The sequence below is a fragment of the Aulonocara sp. 'chitande type north' Nkhata Bay genome, linkage group LG16 (genome assembly GCF_057382095.1).
Source record: "Aulonocara sp. 'chitande type north' Nkhata Bay isolate Kocher_YH1m ecotype deep benthic linkage group LG16, A_spYH_male_GT1.1, whole genome shotgun sequence".
Classification (NCBI taxonomy): Eukaryota; Metazoa; Chordata; class Actinopteri; order Cichliformes; family Cichlidae; genus Aulonocara; species Aulonocara sp. 'chitande type north' Nkhata Bay.
The window spans coordinates 40,320,617-40,342,670 of record NC_141359.1 but is presented as its reverse complement, the minus strand read 5'-3'; the positions used below and the strand labels follow the sequence as shown (position 1 = coordinate 40,342,670).

The following is a 22,054-nucleotide window of genomic DNA, read 5'->3' as shown; positions in this document are numbered from 1 at the left end:
TCCTGATGGAAGCAGTCTGAACAGTTTATGGCTGGGGTGACTGGAGTCCTTGATGATCCTCCCCGCTTTCCTCAGGCAGCGCTTCCTGTAGATGTCTTGGAGGGAGGGAAGCTCACCTCCAATTATCCGTTCAGAGCACCGCACTACTCGCTGGAGAGCTTTGCAGTTGTAGGCGGTGCTGTTGCCATACCAGGTGGTGATGCATCCAGTGAGGATGCTCTCAATGGCACAGTGATAGAAGGTCCTGAGGATGCGGGGGCTCATGCCGAATCTTTTCAGTCTCCTGAGAAAGAAGAGGCGCTGCTGGGCCTTCTTCACTGTTTTGTTTGTGTGTACTGACCACGTAAGATCCTCAGCCAGGTGTACGCCAAGGAACCGGAAGCTGCTCACTCTCTCCACAGCAGCGCCGTTGATGGTGATGGGGGTGTGTACTTCTCTGCACCTCCGGAAGTCCACTATCAACTCCTTTGTCTTTGCGACGTTGAGGGTGAGATGGTTGTCTTGACACCAGTGGGTCAGGGCACTGACCTCCTCCCTGTAAGCCGTCTCATCACCGTTGGTGATAAGACCCACCACTGTAGTGTCGTCCGCAAACTTCACAATGATGTTGGAGCTGCTAGTGGCTGTGCAGTCGTAGGTGTAGAGTGAGTACAGGAGAGGGCTCAGTACACACCCCTGTGGAGCACCAGTGTTCAGTGTGATGGGGGATGAGGTGATGCTGCCCAGTCTGACCACCTGGCGTCTGTCAGACAGGAAGCTAAGGATCCAGCTGCAGAGGGAGCTGCTCAGTCCTAGATCCTGCAGTTTCCTGTCCAGCTTCGAGGGAACGATGGTATTGAAGGGTATGGGTGCACAGGTAGGCAGTGTCGATGCAGGCCTCACTGTAGAGACCGGCCACTTCCATGGGGAGCTGACAGACTTTCTATTAGCTGCATCCGGTGCTTAGACCGGTCCTGCAGCTGGTCCCACTGGCTGGCCCCGTGTTGGTTCCACCACGCCACACTCCTGGCTATCAGCACCACTGTAGATGCATGTTGGACCCAACCACATTGTAACACATTCAGAATACATGTCTTTATTTCCAGTTGCTGTACACTCCAACGCACTTGGCTGCAGCCTTGCAGCTGCCAGCCACACATCAACAACAACAACACCAGGACCCAGTACAGTCCCTCGGGAAAGACCAAAGAGCTGTCATGTTATTTTGTCTTATTCAAATAAAACATACACTAAAATTAGAGACTGTTCGTTTCTTTGGAAGTGAACAAACTTACAAATTTAGCAGGAGGAAGTGAATTTTTCCCTCACTGTAATATCTGAATTCCCCCTCGCTCTGAGTTCACGAACTCCTTAAAGCATCGTTTTCCACACTGAGCTCAGTTTTAATTTCTCTGCTCCATCACCAAGCAACACTGACCAACCACAGTCCAGTTAACCAGTTAGACCCTGGCTTTGGTTCAGTCTGATGACACGGTGCCCCCCTCCCCAACCCGTGCTGAACCCGTCTTCTCATTCTAGAGACAGAAGCCTTCAAACTGCTGCAAGGCAAACAAGTCACCTCAGACTGACTTAAACATGCAGAGAATAAGGCACCTTTTCTTTTTTAAATTAAACACACAAAGTTGACGTACCAGTCTGTTCACATTGTTTGCATGAAGGAGTGGCTGCAACACTTCCTCTTATAGGGAGCGACTGAAACAGAAGCACAGCAGTTTCTACACTGTGTGATTAACTCGTGCAGTTCATGTAAACTTGAATTTAAGAACAACAGAAAATATTCGAGGAGCTACGTCAGCTTTACCCATCAAAGAGGACAGACTTACTGCAGCAGGTAGGCAGAGTCCTTCTTGTTCTTGCTCTTTAACAGCTTGTACTACAGACGGTTGGAGGAACAGCAAACTTTTATTAATCCAGAGTTTTGTCTCTCAGGTTTTTATTTACAAAAGAAAGAACTTCAAGTCAGGCAGTAATAGAGCAACAAAACGTTGACAGGAAACCCACAGAAGGAGCATTACCACCAACCTGGCATCCCAACACACACACACACACACACACACACACACACACACACACACACACACACACACCTAAGCTGCTTTTTCAGTGATTTAGTTATTGAACCTTAAAGATCTAAAGTATTCTTTGACATTTTCAAGTGAAAAAAATAATCTGTTGGTGAAATCTGACAAATGTAATTACGGGTTAATAACAGCCTTATAACAACACCTACACCTCTTTCAGAGCGCTGACAGGTTTAATGAAAGAGAAATGAAGCAGATCAGAGTCGACATCTGTCTCGTAGCTGGAGATGGTGTCTGACCACAAAATCCCAGCAGTCGAAGTTTTGCATCAGGCCCGCCCTGAGAGGGCGGAGCAAGCGTGACGTAAACGCAGTGGCAGAAACATCGTAGGCATCAGGTGTGGCCAGGCAGGCAGCCGTGTTGAGACAAACCAGTGGGTTTTCGTTCACGATGGAGAAGAAAAGCTTTTATTTCTTCTTCGGTAGGTCTGATTTTGACTTTATTGCACTTTTACTTTCATAAATCCGTCAGCGTGAAGCAGTGAGGTGATGATTCAGCCATTCTGCTTGTGACCTTTCAGTGGCCTGGAGCTAGCTGCTGCTAACAGGCTGTAGCTTAAAAAAAACGTGGTTATTAATAATTATTCATTTATTATTAAATAATTAAATTATAACTTTGTTTGGTTGGTTGTTCTGTGTGTCAGTACGAGAGGAAGCTGTGACGTTTCCACAGCACTATGCTGTGTGATAGTGGGAAGTAAGATGTATTAAAGCGCGGCGCCTGCTTCTTAAAGATACAGTTAACCAATCAAACAAACATTCATTCATTTTTTGTTCAATGAAATTTATTGAATGTGACAAACTGCTCACACTGTGATCTATTACGTTTGTTAGAGTTAATAAAATCATGAAAATGAAATAATCATAAAACACGTTACTGATATACTGCAGTTCTCGTGTACTGCTGTTCATTATACTATGATTTCTGAATCTTTCCATTAAATTGTTAAATGAAAACTATTATTCATGGCTGTTACCATGTTATTAACAGGTTTGTCGTGTTGTACATGGGTGTAACTTTGTGCTGAGCATTGGGTGGGGGGTAAGATGTCTGTCTAAATGTCATGGTCCTGAGTCTGAGGACTCAGTGTTTTGTGTTCCTTATGCTTTTGTTCATTCAGAGTGTGTATTCTGTTGTGATTTTGCCATTTGTTAGGTTTCTGTTCTTTGCCTGCCTGCTTCCACTTCTCTGTGTTCCCTCTGTCTGTCCATGGTGTTATTGTGTCTGCTCATGAGTCTGCCTGTCAAGTTCAGTGTCCGGTCTGGTTCTCTGTGTCTGTTAGTTTCCTGTTTTATTCTGAAAGTTCATGTCTCATGTCAGTGTGTTCAGTTTTACCTCTCCCCTGTCTCGTTAGCCTTATTGCTCCCAGCTGTGTCTCCCTCCTGTGGCCCATTCCCTGATTACTCCCCGTGTATTTAAGCCCTGTGTTTTCCTGTGCTCTCTGTCGCGTCGTCTGTTTAACTCCATGTCAGTCTGCATTATTCTGTTACCTGGTATTCATTCTGCGTCTCTCTGCCATCTCTCTTTGTGCATTTCGCTCCTCCTCCCGTGAGTGTCTGGTTTAAGTTTTGTTCTTTAGTTTTCCCAGTTTAGGTTTGTTTACTCCCCGCTCTGCTCTTCCTGTTTTGTCACTTTATCACCTCTGCAAATAAATTTTCACTCGCACCCCAGTCAGTGCCTGCATCTTGGATCCTTTTCTCAATTCACCACACGACTGCTGTGCAGCCGTGACAGTACGACGCGACCACAAGAATGGATCCAGCGGTCTTGGCCGGGGAGAGCGACCTCACACGTGCCCTACGCCTGGTGGACTGGGTAACCCACACCTCCAATGCACGAGCGAAAGTTGTGGGGATAAATGCCGTTGAGGCAATCCTGGCCGGAAATCCCTATCTCCACCAGGTCCGGGGATTTACAGACTTAATCGCTGAGCTGCATAAAGCCCAGGAAGCGGTGCAAGCTCGGGAAGTAGCCAATTGTGCCCAGCAACAATGGACTACGACCGCCACAAAGCATCCGTCTCAGATTCACCCACCGGAGGTTTCACGGCCCGACCCCCCCAGAGGTTTTTCCCTGCCTGTCGGAGCCGTCAGCGGTGGGGAGGAAACATTCGCGCCACCGACGCTTCACCCCACAGCCGGATTCAGGGACTCCTGTGCGACCAGCTGTGGTGAGTTTTAAGGACGCTGGTGCTTCTGGGACTGTGTTTTCTGGGGCCGTTCATGGGGAGGGTAAAGACAGTACACGGCGTTTACCTACCTTCGTGGTAACTGACCTCTCACAAGTTGGCATTTTCAAAACATCCATAACAGTAGCTGACTGTGTTTCATCCACTCCACCACCAACTCCAGTCTCACTTCAACCAGTACATCAGCCTTTAGCCAGTTCATTAGCCCAGCCTGCATCTATGCCATTAGCCCGATCACCCGTTCCCTCCATACTGGAGGCTGTGTCTGTGCCACCCATTTTGAATCTCGTTCCTAGCACCCATTTTGAGCGGAGAGACAAATGCATTAAAACCACTCTAGTTTCTCAGAAACTGGCTAATTTAGAGACTGTTACTCGCCCCAGGGCCTCCCCAGAGGCTGGGTCTCAGCCCCCAGCAGACTCAGGACCCCTGGCGGTTAAGAAGCCAGCTGAGGACCACACCTGGCCGTCGCTGCCTGAGCAGACCCAATGCTCTGTGCAGCTGCAGTCTGCCATGTGTTTGCCAGAGGCCCGTGCGCCTGCTGGTTCTGTTCCGTCCCTGCCAGAGGCCCGTGCGCCTGCTGGTTCTGTTCCGTCCCTGCCAGAGGCCCGTGTGCCTGCTGGTTCTGTTCCGTCCCTGCCAGAGGCCCGTGCGCCTGCTGGTTCTGTTGCGTCCCTGCCAGAGGCCCGTGCGCCTGCTGGTTCTGTTGCGTCCCTGCCAGAGGCCCGTGTGCCTGCTGGTTCTTTTCTGTCTCTGCCAGAGGTCTCCGCACCTGCTGGTTCTGTCCTGTGTGTGCCAGGGGCTTTAGTGCCCACTGGTTCTGAGACTGTTTTTGCTGGGGGGCCCGAGGAGCCCGTCCAGCCATCTGCCTCGTCAGCTGGGGGGCCCGAGGAGCCCGTCCAGCCATCTGCCTCGTCAGCTGGGGGGCCCGAGGAGCCCGTCCAGCCCTCAGCTGCAGTCTCATCACTAGCTGCAGTCTCATCACCAGCTGCAGTCTCATCACCCTCGCCTGGTCCAGCTTCCGCTTCCTCATCAGCATCGCCTGGTCCAGCATCTGCTTCAGCATCGCCTGGTCCAGCATCTGGTCCAGCATCTGCTTCGGCATCGCCTGGTCCAGCATCTGCTTCGGCATCGCCTGGTCCAGCATCTGCTTCCTCATCAGCTGCTTCGTCTGGTCCAGCCACTGCTTCCTCATCAGCTGCTTCGTCTGGTCCAGCCACTGCTTCCTCATCAGCTGCTTCGTCTGGTCCAGCCACTGCTTCATCCTCGTCAGCTGCTTCGTCTGGTCCAGCCACTGCTTCATCCTCGTCAGCTGCTTCGTCTGGTCCAGCCACTGCTTCATCCTCGTCTGGTCCAGCCACTGCTTCATCCTCGTCTGGTCCGGCTTCAGCCTCCGCTTCATCCTCGTCTGGTCCAGCCACTGCTTCATCCTCGTCTGGTCCGGCTTCAGCCTCCGCTTCATCCTCGTCTGGTCCGGCTTCAGCCTCCTCATCAGCATCGCCTGGTCCGGCTCCAGCCTCCTCATCAGCATCGCCTGGTCCGGCTCCAGCATCCTCATCAGCATCGCCTGGTCCGGCTCCAGCATCCTCATCAGCCTCGCCTGGTCCGGCCTCCGCTTCTGCTTCAGCCTCGCCTGGTCCAGCCTCCGCATCCTCATCATCCTCATCAGCTTCGTCTGGTCCAGCCTCCGCCTCCGCCTCGTCTGGTCCAGCCTCCGCTTCGCCTGGGGCTGCAGGGGCCACGCAGCCTTCAGGTCCCCTACTACCACCTCCACATCGTCGGTCATCTGCCAGGCCACTTGTTGGGCATCTCCGCCACTGTGGACGCCCTCCTGAACGCCCTCCTGAACGCCGCCACTACCTTCCACGTGGCCGGCCTCCGGACTTGTTTCCACACCGCTGTTGCTGTCTGCACGGTCGGCCCCCAGAACTGTTTCCACACCACTGCCTACTGCGTGGCCGGCCTCCGGACCTGCCCCACTGCTGCTGCCTTTCACGCGGTCGGCCCCCGGAACTGAACTGTTTTTGGCCTCCGGGTCGGCCCCCTGACCTTGTCCGTCTGGGCCTTTTCGGACTATGTCCCTCCGTCCTGGACCCCCACCGCCCGCCCTGGTCGGGTCGTTTTCTGTTTTTTGGTTCGTGGGGGGTTTTTTTGGCTTTGGTCCGTTTTTGTGTTTCTGTTGGGCTGTCTGGTGCCAGCCCTTGAGGGGGGGGTACTGTCATGGTCCTGAGTCTGAGGACTCAGTGTTTTGTGTTCCTTATGCTTTTGTTCATTCAGAGTGTGTATTCTGTTGTGATTTTGCCATTTGTTAGGTTTCTGTTCTTTGCCTGCCTGCTTCCACTTCTCTGTGTTCCCTCTGTCTGTCCATGGTGTTATTGTGTCTGCTCATGAGTCTGCCTGTCAAGTTCAGTGTCCGGTCTGGTTCTCTGTGTCTGTTAGTTTCCTGTTTTATTCTGAAAGTTCATGTCTCATGTCAGTGTGTTCAGTTTTACCACTCCCCTGTCTCGTTAGCCTTATTGCTCCCAGCTGTGTCTCCCTCCTGTGGCCCATTCCCTGATTACTCCCCGTGTATTTAAGCCCTGTGTTTTCCTGTGCTCTCTGTCACGTCGTCTGTTTAACTCCATGTCAGTCTGCATTATTCTGTTACCTGGTATTCATTCTGCGTCTCTCTGCCATCTCTCTTTGTGCATTTCGCTCCTCCTCCCGTGAGTGTCTGGTTTAAGTTTTGTTCTTTAGTTTTCCCAGTTTAGGTTGGTTTACTCCCCGCTCTGCTCTTCCTGTTTTGTCACTTTATCACCTCTGCAAATAAATTTTCACTCGCACCCCAGTCAGTGCCTGCATCTTGGATCCTTTTCTCAATTCACCACACGACTGCTGTGCAGCCGTGACACTAAATAAATAAATAAATAAATCTGGGTAAAATCCCGGATGATTAAACATGCAACTATTTTGATTATAATAACTGAAATGAGTAAATAAATTCAATAGCCTACTCATGCAAGATAATTCATAATTTTATTGGGGGGGGGGGGGGTATTGGCTGGGTCTGATTATTGGAAATTACGCCCCTGTGTTGTTACACATACATTAGTGCACCATTACTAACTGGTGTTGCCTGATAAGTATTTGTGCATACATTATTACCTTCAGTTTCTGGTTTTTATCCAGTTACAAAATGTCAACAGAACTCATCTGAGCTCGCTGGTCATACAGTGTCTTACTGGGTTGGTGCTTTAGAAATTAACGTATTGTTTCCACATCGTTAGCGCCTTGTTGCCTCTGTATTGTCCCACTATTACCACGTTTGTTTTGAAAACTTTGTTATAATTTTCATTAATAGTTGGACGGCTGACAGGTTGCATGATTTCAGACTGCCAAAGGAGCGACTATGATGAATGGCGGTTATGGTTTAAGATAAGATAAGATAACCTTTATTAGTCCCACACGTGGGAAATTTGTTTTGTTTTGTTCGTTCTGACTGAACCTTTGTCTGTTTCGTTGCAGCTCTCTATGGGTTCCCACTGGTGGCAGCTTCCTCTGAAACTAATGGAACCAGAGGAGAGCCATTACTCTGGCAGTGCACACTCAGCAAACAGTTTGATCCACAGAAAGTCAGCATTTATTGGCAGAACCAAAACAATACTGAAATGCTCCACTATTACAGGAATGGAAAGGAGGATTTGGAACATCAAAGCTTGCCATTTAAAAACAGAACCAAAATCTTTCCTGATCAGTTACGATCTGGAAACTTGTCCCTTATCATCGATCCGCTGATGCATGAAGACAACCTGAAGTCCCTTAAAGTCGTTTTCAACCACGCAAGAGAAATCAAGGACAAACTCTGCCAAACCATGGTTCATGTAGCAGGTTGGTATCTGCGTCATTTTACAGCACATCAAACTTGTTATCTTATATATGTCATTAATACATATTTACAATATTTACAGCTAATTTTAAGGAGCCAAACATTGAGATCAACCAAAAGAAGATGACAGCAACTTGCATAACACAGGGGGGCTTTCCTGAACCTGAACTGGCATGGATTTCCATCGACCACGAAGGACATGAACGTGCACTGGAACCACCTGATGTTCCGACCTTGCAGATCCACAAGGAGGAAGACGGCACCTACAGCGTCATCAGCACAGCCAACATCACGGGGTCAAAGACGGTGACCTGCAACGTTTACAACCCAACTTCTAACAAGACTGTGGGAGCAACTGCAGCCCTGCCTGCAGGTATACAGAGGGTTACATCACCATTAATCAGCATCCAGCTGACAACTTGCATTGCTGAAATGAGCAGAGCTGCTGATCAGCTGCAGTTTTATTTGTTGTCCATTACTGTCACATCACAGCTAACTTACTTACACACCAAATAAACTGAAGCTACTATTTATGACTTTACATTTATACTACATTTCCACTACATTCATGATCCATGCAGTCACAATAACTTTGTGCATCACCCACAAATGCAACATAATCTGCTTATTTACAGTTGAAGGTCTGCCTGTGGCTGAAACGGCTGGGATTGGAGTATTTATAGTAGCCATCGTACTTGTAGTACTGATAGTACTCGCAGCCTTTGGCTACAAGAAATGTAAGTAAGCTTCTGAATGTTGTTCTTTTACCGTTTTAACAGATACAATTATCTGATTTCGTGTCGAACAATAATTATGGACAGCTGATATTAATATGTAAACATCAAAATTTTAATTTATTACAAAAAATGTTGCGCACACGTTAGCCAGAGTGCTCTTAGTGTCACAGCAGCATCATTAACACTGAACAAAAGTTGGCGAGCGCCCCCTGCTGTCCTGGTTTGTGACTGACACATTTTTCTTTTGCTCTAGATCACCAACAGAGACAACGGAGGCCAGACAGCCCTGAGCCGTCAGCTGCTTATCTTTCCAACGGTGCTTTGCTAGCAGAGAATGGAGGTGTGTGCTAGTGCTGTACAGGAAGGTGGCGCTGCACACGGGCTGACCAGTACTGGCAGGACTTTGTCGGGGATACGTGTGTTAAAACAAACACTGCTGCTCTGCTGTACCTCAATGCAGGAACGTTGTCCTTCCATTCAGGCGCAGACAGCCAAAGAGAAAGCTCAGGAGAAGCACAGCTCTGAGGTCAGCTCTCCTGCCATCGAGGCAGGATGACCACAGATGAAGCCTGCATTAAGATTCAGAGTGAGACCAAGACCCTAAAGACCAGTCTCACAGTGTGTCTCACAGTGTGTGCTAAAGCTAAAGGTGAGAGCTACGTTCACTCAGAGATGGAGACAGATCAGAAAGACGGACAGGAGAGGAAGAGCTTAGACTTAATGTTTATATCCTTAACCATACTATGCAGTTACAACCTATAATTATCTGAGCTTAGTCCACAACAACATCGGCACGTTTAAAGTGAAATATTCTTTTACTCTCTTCACCTTAAAACCTATCCTAAAATATGATGACAGCATCCATCTCATCCTAGAACTACTAAACAGCCGATTCATGAACAAAATAACTGACAGACATCAAAATGTGAAGATTTGTATTTCCCTTGAAGTCACTTTGTCCTCATGTAAACGCGTTCATGCACATTCACGTGTTTTCTTCCTACAGGACACCTGACCAACAAACATGTAATAGTATTTGTACAGTAACAGTATCCAGAGTACTTTAGGTTCGAATCACTGCTGCGGTTGTTTGGCTCAGCCAAACACGCGTGGTTCACATCCATGTGTGTCCACTCATGAGAAGGACACACATGTAGTCCTGCATTCACTTCATCAATGAATCCGAGTGAACGTTTGTCCTGCATTAACTCTGTGGGGTCTTCACCTTACAGTAACACGTGTGTTTGTTCACTGATGCTATATGAATAAAAGGGAACTACAGGTGTTCCTGAAACGTGTCTTTGTTAGAACAGGGCGGATGGATGAGCACAGCCCTCTCAGCGCAGGGCTGACACCACTTTGCCCCTTATAAGAAATACAACACAAATTTATTAGGACAGGTTACTAAACCAGGCTTACAGGTAAAAGGTGTTTCATTTAGTAAAAGCTGATGATCCACTTCTCAAATAATCTCTAAGGATCTGAAGGAAGACATGCAAATATCTCTTCTCATTATTAGGCTAAAAGTGTGATATAGACAATTATATATTTTAGCAGCATCCCCATAAGGCATATCACAGCCCTGCACACCAGCACAGTGCTTATATTATGCTTCAATCAAGATATAGTTATGATTTAACCACATTAGCTCAACGAGGTCACAAAAATATCCCACAATACCAGAAATGACATGCTCAGCACTACATAACCCACATGGAAAAGAAATAGTAAAAACTTACATGATTTACTCATGAAAGTGGCCACTTTCTCATTACTTTCATTTATTGTTTTAGTATCCAAAACACACAAGTTTCATTTATATAATTTTTCAAGGGATCTTATATCTGTTTTCACTCTTGTATGCTTTTCATACAAGTTTCACACAGGACAGATACAAACTTTATAAGAGTTATATTTATCTTTTCCATGTGGGTAAATTTTCAACAAAAGTTGGACTTCAGTCTGTTAACCACCAAATTAGTCTATCCTGGTCAGCTAGCTAAAAGTCTGTACTTTAGCAGCCTAAATCAGAGGCTAACATTAGCATTTGCTAGCACGAGCCAGGATAGTCTGAGGCTAAAACGAGAGTTTGTGTAACTTTTCCTGAAACCCTTTAAAGTGTACAGTAAAGGCAACCGTGGAGCATAAGTATTATTATGGAAGTTTTTATAGTCCTAAAATTATTTCTTCCTCTCTATACATCAGTAGAACCATGAAGTTTTCACTTTTCCCAGTTATGGGGCGACCGTGGCTCAGGGGGTTGAGAAGCGTATCTGTAACCGGAAGGTCACCGGTTCGATCCCCGGGCTCTCTGTCCAGGTCATTGTGTCCCTGGGCAAGACACTTCACCTACCGCCTACTGGTGTTGGCCAGAGGGGCCGATGGCGCGATATGGCAGCCTGCCCCAGGACAGCTGTGGCTACAACCATAGCTGCCTCCACCAGTGTATGAATGTGAGAGTGAATGAATAGTGGCATTTGGGTGCCTTGAAAAGGGCTATATAAATGCAATCCATTATTATTATCTACATGGCTGACTTTAGCTAGTTAGCTAGCTAGCAGTCAGAGCTGTGCAAAGCCCAGAGAGAAGCAGACAACTAAATATCCGGCAGTGTTGCCAACTCCTCCAAGGGCGTAGATTTGGTTGTGGCATTGGTGGGGACGGATGATTCAACCACCGAACCCTGCCCTGTTTCTTTTGTTCCCCTTTTTGTCTTTGCTTCTTGATAAAAGGAGAAGTATACTTGCCTACATATGCTATTCTACCTGCTTTTAAACCATTTAAAATTACAATTCATAGTTTTATATGTGAATTATATAATGTTAAATTACTATTAAACAAATGACTGACTAAGTATTTTAGGCTTTAGTTTACTTCAGCCATATTCCATATAAATCAGGTATCATACAAAAATAGCTTCAAATACAGTCATGACAATAAAAGAATATGACTTTAAGGACTTAACAACATTACTTCAGTCATTCCGTGAGGACTACCCGCTGCCTGTGAGCGCTTTGGCACGGGCGAGGTGCCCACCTGTTGCCCACCTGCACCTGTGGCAGCACCTGTTGCTTGTTGAGAGTAAGAGCGATATGTGTCATCATAAGTCTCCAATAACACCAGAAAAAGTCACCAGATTTGTTGTTAGTCGCTTCTTAGAAAAAAGTGGCTAAGGGGGTCTGAAACTCACTAAATATAGCGACAAACTCGCTAAGCTGGCAACACTGCTATCTGGTCTTTAAGTGATGATGAGCCTGCTTCCAGGTCCAACCTACGGTGTGTTTATTATTGTGTTTTTAACATGTTTTGTATTTTGTTCTATTTAATCTGAACAAGCCCCTAAAAACAGTCAGTGATCACTGTCGGCCTCTCTTGGTTTTTACCACCACTGTTCATTTTAAAGCTCAGTTTTAAACCCTTACGATGTAACTACAGCCCATGCAGCAGTATATGAATGACTAACCTCGTATTGTGGATGGATTATCTCAGTTGTTCTCCTGGCTGAAGTTTACAGCATCCTGCCATGCGATTGCATTTGTCTCTAACCATCAGGAACCCTCATGTTAACTTTTATTGAGTGGAAAAAAGTTAGCGTTCATCCTCCAGCTTCACTGTGCTATATCATGCTATATCAACTTCCTGCTATCTTCTAAATCCGTTAAACTTCATAAAGTCTGTTTTCATGGATGTTAAACTTAATTGTTACACTGATCATTTCATTAAAGATGAAAGAATTTAGACAGTTTTTAACTCTCAGTGATCGTTTGATGTTGGGACCAGAAGCGGAGTTTGGATGGAGAAACAGCAAATGACCTCAGACTTAAAGACCAGATGGTATTCATGAAAACTGCTCCAGCCACTGGAAGCCAAACCGAGTATCATAGCGAAAGATAATTAACTAAAATGGAAAGTTTATGTCATGTTAAACCTAAATAACAACTCTTTTCAAAGTAAGTCAGCAACATATTCCTGACTTATCTGGATACAGTGGACACCATTTAACAAATAAATTAACAATTCTTTCTAAACAAAATCACTGAGTGTTTTGAAAAACATTATCTTAATAAAAAAAATCTAAAAGTTTAATATTTACCACAGAAATGTGAAGGCAGCTTCTCCAACTCCAGAGTCTAAAACCTAAATGAAGCCTTAAAAAAGTCTAATGTCTGCTCTTGCTCTTATTTTGCCCTCCTTTTGGGGTTCTTGCTCCCACAATGCACTGCAATAGTTAAGAAGTACAGAAAAATACCTGTAAATGACCAGTGATGGGAATAACAGCGTTACAAGTAACGGCATTACTTTTTTAGTAACGACGTATCTAACTAATTACTATCCCTATCGTTACAACACCGTTACAGAAAATGCAGTCCGTTACTATTTTTCAACAAACAGACGGTTGAAGCTGTGTTCAGTTTACCGCATCTTGTATCAGTTGCAGGAAGTAGCTGTAAGTAATCTGGGCGCTGCAGCTTTAAGCAGCTGCGCTCTCGCGGGCGGCGATCACTTTCTGGCCGACGACCACTTTTTGGCACAACACCTGGAGCTCAGGGGACAAAACAATCGCACGAGTGCTGCTGTTTGACTGAGGAAGAATAAAGTAGTCGTGGTCAATCACATGACCACTTCAAGACAAAGCAACAAGGTGACATATACCAGTTTATAAACTGTGCTGATAGGCCAGTAAAACCAGAGTCATGATAAACAAGATATACGCGCTGTTTTTCCTCAATAGTTTCGTCACGTTTACTGTCTAAGGACAGCAGCGAGACCTCTCTGCTTATGAGCAAAAAAAACCACAACAAAAAACAGCCCATTGGTGTTGGTGAAAAAATGCACCATGTCGACCAATCAAAAAATGATATGGCAATATGACGTTTGGTTGTTTAGGAAGAGGGGGAAGATTTAGGAGTGACGGCAAGAGAGAGAGAGAGAGAGAGATTTGTGACGTTTAGCGTGTTTGGAGTGTGTAGTTAGTGTGTTGTCTTGTGTAGTTAATGTGCTGTCTTGTGTAGTTAATGTGCTGTCTTGTGTAGTTAATGTGTTGTCTTGTGTAGTTAATGTGCTGTCTTGTGTAGTTAATGTGTTGTCTTGTGTAGTTAATGTGTTGTCTTGTGTAGTTAATGTGTTGTCTTGTGTAGTTAATGTGCTGTCTTGTGTAGTTAATGTGCTGTCTTGTGTAGTTAATGTGTTGTCTTGTGTAGTTAATGTGTTGTCTTGTGTAGTTAATGTGTTGTCTTGTGTAGTTAATGTGCTGTCTTGTGTAGTTAATGTGCTGTCTTGTGTAGTTAATGTGTTGTCTTGTGTAGTTAATGTGCTGTCTTGTGTAGTTAATGTGCTGTCTTGTGTAGTTAATGTGCTGTCTTGTGTAGTTAATGTGCTGTCTTGTGTAGTTAATGTGTTGTCTTGTGTAGTTAATGTGCTGTCTTGTGTAGTTAATGTGTTGTCTTGTGTAGTTAATGTGTTGTCTTGTGTAGTTAATGTGTTGTCTTGTGTAGTTAATGTGCTGTCTTGTGTAGTTAGTGTGTTGTCTTGTGTAGTTAATGTGTTGTCTTGTGTAGTTAATGTGTTGTCTTGTGTAGTTAATGTGTTGTGGATAGTTTTGTGTTGTGTGTCAGAACAATGAGGCGGCTGCTGTCTCCAGGTAGAAACAGGAGTGACACACCTGCTGCTGTCAGACCTGCAGGTATCAGGCTGTGATGTTTCCTTTATAGTGGACAGAAATATTTGGAGTGGCACAAATAATTTGTGGCATCTTATTGAAGAACAGCTGATTGTTCTGTAAACAGTTTGAAATGGTTATTAAAAAAGGGTAAAAGGTAAATTGATGCAAATAACTTTGTTGTTCGCAAAACTTGTGCATATAAATTACAATTGACAATTTATATTTGCATTTAAAGTTATGAAATATGATCATTAAACATGTTTGTGGTTGTTACAGTAAAAATATAACTTCTTCTACTCTGATTTGATGTTTTTTTATCTGATTTTAGATCAATTGTGTTAATACAGTCAAAATTAAAACATGACTGTAGATTCAGACACGTGAGGTTGTGCTGAAAACAATGAGACCAAACAAGACAAATAAACAGTTTTTAAAGTGAAATGTGGAGGAAACATCAAAAGTAGTCAAAAATGGACATTAATACCCTGGACCCCAGAGCGTTAAACTGTTTTTTAAAGTAACACAATAGTTACTTTTCAAGTAATTGATTACTTTTAGAATCTGGTAACTCAGTTACTAAGTCAGTTACTTTTTTGAAGAAGTAACTAGTAACTATAATTAATTATTTTTTCAAAGTAACTTGCCCAACACTGCTAATGACTAATACGGGAAGCACAGCATTAGACGGGCCGACCTTCTTCTGGCTGTAATAAGAAGATGTCAGTCATAAACTCTGGGTAAAGGGTGGACTTTAGAAAAGGACGTGTCCTGCAGAAACAGTCATAACATGGATGTTGGTCACTGCGCATTCCAGTCTTTATTACTCAGTCCCAGCAGACCGCTTCCAAAACCCGATCACTTCCTGTTTCAGTCCAAACAAACAGCCGAGCGCACGGTGGACGGTCCTTCCTCCTCCTGATAATGCTTCCTGCTCCATTCTCCCAACGACTCCTGACAGAAAACAAGTCGGCTGCAATCTGCCACTTTAAAATTTTATAGCATTAAGTAAAGTGTTGCGTGGCTTCTCTTATAACTCCTCTAAAGTTATGGTAAAAAGAGAGTCAGCTGATTCAGAAGGACCCGGCGTCCTGCTCAATGTGGAGCCGGACCTGTCAGTGTTCATTAAGATGTCATACTGTCAATAAGAGACGATAAATAAAAAAATAAGGCTCCAGCATCCGCGTTCACGTTGGTGTTCGTGTCCAAAAATGTGAGTTCCTCTAACGTCCACAGTCAAACAGAAAGACCTTCATCCTGTGGAGGTTCTTCTTCCATTTACTTCAACAAAAGAAAGTTTTTCATTAACAGGAAAGAAGAGATTTGAACACTGAAGACCAACATTTTCCTAAACATCCAACAAACTGTGTTTATGGGAGAATTTGATTGTGTCTGAAAGCAGAAGGTAGAAAAGTTCTCTCAACCAGTGTCACATTCAGGCTCACAAACACTTTTACTGTTTCCTAACACTTTGTGTGACAGACTGTTGGACCTGAACAGGTGCGTCTAACTTCCACATCTTCTCTCTCCCAGAATCTCTCAGGTACTCCAGCAGCTGCTCTGAGGCAACTGCTTTTGTGATGCAATACAAATAAAACTGGATTGAACTGGTGCACTCGGCCTGTGTCCCTGCTCCCTACTGTCAAATTAGCTTTAGTTGCTGCACTGTGAATAGCTAGTACCAGCTCATAACAGCTAGTAACCAATCTTAACTGTGCTGACTCAAGCTGTGGACACAGAGCTTTGAAAAAGCGTATTTTTCTTTTCAGGACCTGCAAACTTGTTGAAATGGCTGCTTGTGTATTAGCATTTAGGTTCTTCATGTATGAACTCTCAGACTCTTTCCTGGACTTGCCCCTCTGTCTAATCCAAGGAAACAACTCCAGTCCACCTCTCAGCAGGTCACAGCTAAGCTGTCGACAGCCGGGTTTAGTTTTAACCACATGTGACTTGTAGAAACTAGAGGATCTTACTTTTCAACTAAAGCCTCGTCCATTCTGGACATCAGACGTTTTTCTGTGAAACCTGCTGCACACAGGCAAAGGTTCAGTAAAAAGAGGTGGAAGCTGAATAACCCCCACCCTAGATGAAGCACCACTACCCTGGTGGATGTTAAAGGGTTAAAATACTGCCTCTGATTCCTGGTGCCTTGCTCTTGGGTGACTGTTACACCGTCAGCGCTGCAGACAGGAGCCCAGTGATCTGAGCAGCAGAGTACGGACAGACTGCAAACTTTCACCTAAAACACAGAAGCTAAAAGCTTTTTAAGAACGTAGTGAAACCTGCAGATGTGACTCCTGTTTTCTGTCTTTGTACTCGGCTGTAACTCAGACAATACTGACTCAGCACAGAAGCATTTATATCAATCATCACTCACATTGACAGAACACACAAAGAGCGATGCTGATAATCCCCACGATGACGGTAATGATGACGATGACAGCGATGCCACCTTTAAAAAAACACAATAAAAAGAGCGTGGTGTTAGTTTTACTGATCACGTCTGTCGGTGTGCAGAGGCTTGTTCTGCTCCGAGGACACAGCAGAAGAAACAAAGATGACTGAGCCTTCTAGAAACATTTGATCAGATTATCCTGATGCCCTACAGGAGAACATCGGTGTTATTGTTAGTGAGTCTACATCAGAGGTGTCCAACTCCAGGCCTCGAGGGCCGGTGTCCTGCAGCTTTTAGATCTCACCCTGGGTCGACACACCTCAATCACATGAGTAGTTCTTCACCAGGCCTCTGGAGAACTTCTCGACATGTTGAGGAGGTCATTTAGCCATTTGAATCAGCTGCGTTGGACACGTCTAAAACCTGCAGGACACCGGCCCTCGAGGCCTGGAGTTGGACACCCCTGGTTCCATCATTACACAAGCTGGTATTAGATCAGATCTAACATGAATGTAAAGTTTATTATATCTAATAAAAATGTACAATAAGAATAAATAAAGTTTGGCAGTTACACTCTGTGACCTGAGCTGGTGTTTCGTGGTCCTTGTGACTTTAACAGTGAGATATTACTGGCTTTTAAGTACCTGTAATAAAAGTCCCGGCAGGTGAGACGTCTTTAGTTGTTGTCTGACATTCGCCCGAGGTGGGATTACAAATTCTGCACGTTACAGTTTTTAATCCGCTGATGTTGGCTTTGCTGAAGACGCTGAATGTTCCATTCCTGGTGTTATTATCAGTCTTTACTTCCAGTGGCTCCAGGATGGTTTCATTCCCCTGGTCGTCTGTGGAGAGCCACGTCACCTCAGGTTCAGGATAGCCCCCCGCCGTGCTGCAGGTTGCTGAGGCCTGGCTTAGCTCAATGTTTGGTTCCTGGAAGACTGCTGGAAACAAGTCACAAGCAGCTTAGCAGGATGTTTTGGACTGTACAAATGTGTTTGAGCATGTGATTAATTTATCAGCCTGTGATGACCCACAGGAGTTAACGGCTTCTGTGGGTCGTCACAGGCTGAGGTCCCACAGACGTCTGTAGTTCACAAAAACATCCAAGCATCCAAACCCGGTCTGGTCCTTTCACAGGAAACAGAGTATAAGACATGTCATTCTCTTCATTTCTGGTCAATTTTGTACCTTTTCGATTATTTGTGGGTCAATTTATGATTTCAACATAATGTAACATGATGCAGCGTGCACTGTTCACCCCACCTGCCTCCACCTGGAATTTTACACCTGTGTGAGTCCAAATTGATGGTGAGGAAGAAGGATATCAGTGAGTCTAGAGATCAGATTACACTTTAGTTTTTAGCTCTAACTTATTATTTTTTCATGTTGTTATTTTTAGAAACTCACACAGATTTTTCTACAGAGGTCCAAACCTGAACAAGAGTATCTAAGATTTTACTTTAGCTGGTTGTGCTGAGGAGGAAAACAGGAATGTTAATCAGCTTTTGCTTTGCAGAGAGAAGTATACAGACCTGCTACATGCAGGGTCTTCTGACAGATATTCTCCTTTGAGTCATCTGAAATAAAAACAACTTCAATGAAGGTCCCATCGTGGTCCAGCATCAGGTTTCTAATCAGGAGAGAGAAATTTCCATCCTCTAATTGAGAAAGGAAGATTGCAGTCCTGTTCTGAAAGGATGAGCTTTGATAAAGAAAGTCTTCTTCTCCCTTCACATAGACGTGGGCCACAGTGGGGTTGCTGCTGCCGTCCATCCCCTGCCAGTAGATGTAAGTTTGCTCACGGACAAACCTCTTAGTAAGTTTGTGCATGCACGGCCAAAGGAGCGTCTCTCCAATGCTTCCATTGATGGTTTGGCACCAGGCTGGCAGCAGCAGAGGTGCAAGGAGAACTGTGACGAAAGACAAAACGATTCATTCATTCCAAACGAGCAAATTCAGCGCATTCATCAAAAACAGGCACAGGTCAAAGTTCACCTGACCCCATGAGGCTCAAGCAGAGTCGAAAAGGCCTTTAATGTTCACTGCTAACATGATGGAAACTGACTTTGTACATTTAAGCTTTTCCAGTCTTTTCCTGTTTATTGAAATGTCGCCCAGACCACAAGTGACTGAAAGAATGAGAGAACAGTCTAAAATGTTCGCTGACGTGCAGTCTGCTGCCATCCTGGCTGAGCAGCAGACTGTCAGTCTGAAGTTTGTTCACTGGTATTGGTTGTTGTTCAATTTTGCACCAACCAGGGAATTGTGGGGCGGGGTGTGAAGTTGACCTCGCAGAGAGCAACTACGCGAGATGTGGAGAGAAACCCAACAGATGTACAGCAAACGAGCAGGTGAGAACTGTAAGAGTACTGAAGAATACGTTCCTGTTGGTGAATTCAGAGCTCGGTTTGAAGGTGATGAATACTTTGAGATTAATTATTTCAAATGCATTTGTTTCAAACTGTTTCTGTCAGTGTATTATTGTATTACTAATAACAGCATGTTAGTGGCTAGCAGTGTTAGCACAGGTACCACCTGTAGCTGTGTGTTACTATGGTAACGTGTGCTGATGTTGTAAGTCATGAAAAGTTGAAATGAGTTTAAAAGCGTCATTGAGTGAATGGACTGAGTGTGCTCCCTGGACTACAGGGCCAGGGGAGGTTTTTTCCTGGGTGAGCACAGACCAGCCCAGATGTTGACTTCCTCTGTGGGAGTTTGGTCGCTGTCGCTTCTCATCCTTTGCTTTGTGGTTGCAGTAAAACAGTGTGAGAGTATTCTGCTGTCTGAGATACTGAGACAGTCTTTCCTTAAGTGATTGGGATTATTATGTGTTTGCAAAGGAACTGACACGGACATTTATTTAATATAGTTATTTTGTTTAGTCTGAAACCTCATTTCTCTGTCTTTTAACTAAAGTCCCTTATTTTGGTGTTTGAGTGTTGTTGTGTGTGAGTTTGTATCACACGTCAGGTGTTTGTGAATAGCCTGACTCACTGTTTCAGTGAGGCGTAACCTGTTACCTGTTACATACCTGCTGTCTGATTTCACTGCAGGGTTTCTGATTAAATCTGTTTATGATTGTTTTGCCTGGGTTTACAACCATTACTTAAGATTATAGTCCGTCAGTTACAGCTACTACACTGAATTATAGATAACGAACTATAACCCAAAATGTTAATTTAAAAAAGGCCATTTTAAACAATGATGACTTATATTCTTTCTCTTCCACGCTCTTTGCAGCTGTTATTTGGAAAATAATAATAACTTTCAAAGGTTTATTAAAATACACTGGCACAAACCAAAATGAGAAAAGCGACGATCTCACTTACAGAGAAAGATCAGGAGCAGAAACTCCATCGCGCCCCGCAGGGAGAACAAAAAGCTTTGGTGAGACTCGATCAGTGTCTGCAGGATGTTCAGTCCATCAGTGGATACTCGGGCACCGCATCCTGATAAAGCACCATTTGGCTGTAAGTCACTCCAACTACAAGCTCCAGTAATGTTCTCATAAACAGTGATAGCAGCTCTGATAGCAGATTGCAGACTGTGGTGCCGTTTCCTCTTTCAGACGCCACTCTGACTCTCGCTGTGGCTTCTGGTCACATGTTATCGATGGTTATGTTCACGTTACTGTCCGAGTGCAGTTTACTGCGACTCACAGATTTCTTTTTCCCATCAGAGATCGTCTGTGTGACACTTGGCAGCTACAGGATCCGAATAAATCATTTTATCTTGGATGAAACTCTCTGTGAAACCTTTTTTTCCCAGAGGAGTAAAAACCAAAAAGCAGAAGTCTGAGTGCCACATGTTTCGACAGATCGCCGTCAGACCTCCTTCTTTGTTGCCACTATCTGATCAGACAGGAAATGAACCTGAAACTGTGGATATTTGTTCTGCAATGTTTCATGTAACACATAAAAAAGCAAAGAAAACCAGGAATGTGGTTTATGACTGTGTGAAAGTTCAAATGTGAACTGACGAATTCAAGAAGCCGAACAGCACAAAGTCTCGATCTGATGGTACAAATGTGGCAGAGCTGCTTTAACCTCTCACACTCTGAACGGTCAGCTTAGTTTCAGTCATAAGTACAAATACTCTGGTAAAAATATAGATTTAAAGTAAAGGTACAGGCTATGAAATGTACTCAGAGTAAGAAAGTAACTTGTAGCTCTTTGAAGGATGTTTCTACCAGCTATTTTTTTGCAAAGCTAACTGAACCTTGTGCTATATTAATATAATAAATGTGTGTTATTGTAGGGTCCACCTCAGGGTGAGAGATGGAATACAGGACAAAGACATGCTGTGGAAGTGATTCAGTGCACAGAGGTCTGTTAACACAGAGTGAGTGAAGGTGTGTGGCAGCATCCAGTACCAGTGGCTGTGAGGAGTTATCACAGCCAGTGCTAATGATCCCAAGTTTGAAATGAAATAGAAGATGGTGAGAAAGAGAACACCTACAGCTGGTAAAGGAACAACGTCACCTGAGAAAATCATGGAGGAGAGCTGAGTCCAAGGAGAAGGCTGGAGGAGCTGCTGGTGTGATCGATCTGTGCTTCTTGCCAGGGAAAGTTAAGGTTTGGTGTTACCAGTTTATCTCATATCATATAGCCGCTGAAGCTGTGTGACATCACCATGACATCAGTCCTGAAGCCACCACGTCAGCAGACCGAGGCATTCGAAATGCCAGCGTACAGGTCCGTACAGGATGGACGTGGAACGCAGCCCAAGCAATAGACCGCAGAGAGGCTGAGGGTTTACCTCAACCTGGCAGAGCTGGCTAAAGATGGGGGGGGGGGGGGGGGGAACTATAAATATGGCCCAAAGCCACCAAGAAGGAGATCTCATCATCTCTGAAGTAAATGGAGTTTTTTTCTGCCTGTCCCGTTTGGCTCTTTTGCATCAGAATTTTTGTCTAAAGGCAAAGAAAGATGCCCAACGGATTTACTTTACCAAATGGACCATCCCAGCCCTGCCATATTGGTCTATTTGGTTCACCTTTTATTGTTTATTTTATTTTATTTTCACTTGCTACATACGGGACAGACATGACTGAGGGATAGGAAAGGGAGAAAGAAAGATGAAGGAAAAGAAAAACAGAAAGGAAGAGGGACAGTGAGAAAGGAAACTTA

At 44.8% G+C, this 22,054-nt stretch overlaps 2 protein-coding genes across 4 annotated transcripts; one reads left to right on the top strand and one right to left on the bottom strand.

Annotated features, from left to right (window-relative positions):
• Nucleotides 1-1,692: 1,692 nt before the first annotated feature.
• On the top strand, nt 1,693-17,151 carry LOC147312123 (V-set domain containing T-cell activation inhibitor 1-like). Of its 3 annotated transcripts, none has more exons than XM_086266909.1 (5): nt 1,693-1,831; nt 7,774-8,136; nt 8,217-8,507; nt 8,770-8,871; nt 9,125-17,151. In XM_086266909.1, the coding sequence occupies exons 2-5, from the start codon at nt 7,917-7,919 to the stop codon at nt 9,220-9,222; spliced, it is 711 nt and encodes a 236-aa protein (XP_086123035.1). In that variant the 5' UTR covers nt 1,693-1,831; nt 7,774-7,916; the 3' UTR covers nt 9,223-17,151. The 3 variants fall into 3 exon arrangements, with proteins under 3 accessions (XP_086123035.1, XP_086123034.1, XP_086123033.1); XM_086266907.1 differs by lacking the exon at nt 1,693-1,831 and adding an exon at nt 2,318-2,502; XM_086266908.1 differs by lacking the exons at nt 1,693-1,831; nt 8,770-8,871 and adding an exon at nt 2,316-2,502.
• LOC147312122 (ICOS ligand-like) lies at nt 13,569-20,383 on the bottom strand. The gene is made up of 5 exons (XM_086266910.1): nt 20,255-20,383; nt 18,458-18,835; nt 17,570-17,866; nt 16,908-16,982; nt 13,569-15,811 (listed from the first exon to the last, which is right to left on the bottom strand). Exons 1-5 carry the CDS (start codon nt 20,280-20,282, stop codon nt 15,783-15,785), a joined length of 807 nt encoding a protein of 268 aa, XP_086123036.1. The 5' UTR covers nt 20,283-20,383; the 3' UTR covers nt 13,569-15,782.
• Nucleotides 20,384-22,054: the final 1,671 nt, after the last annotated feature.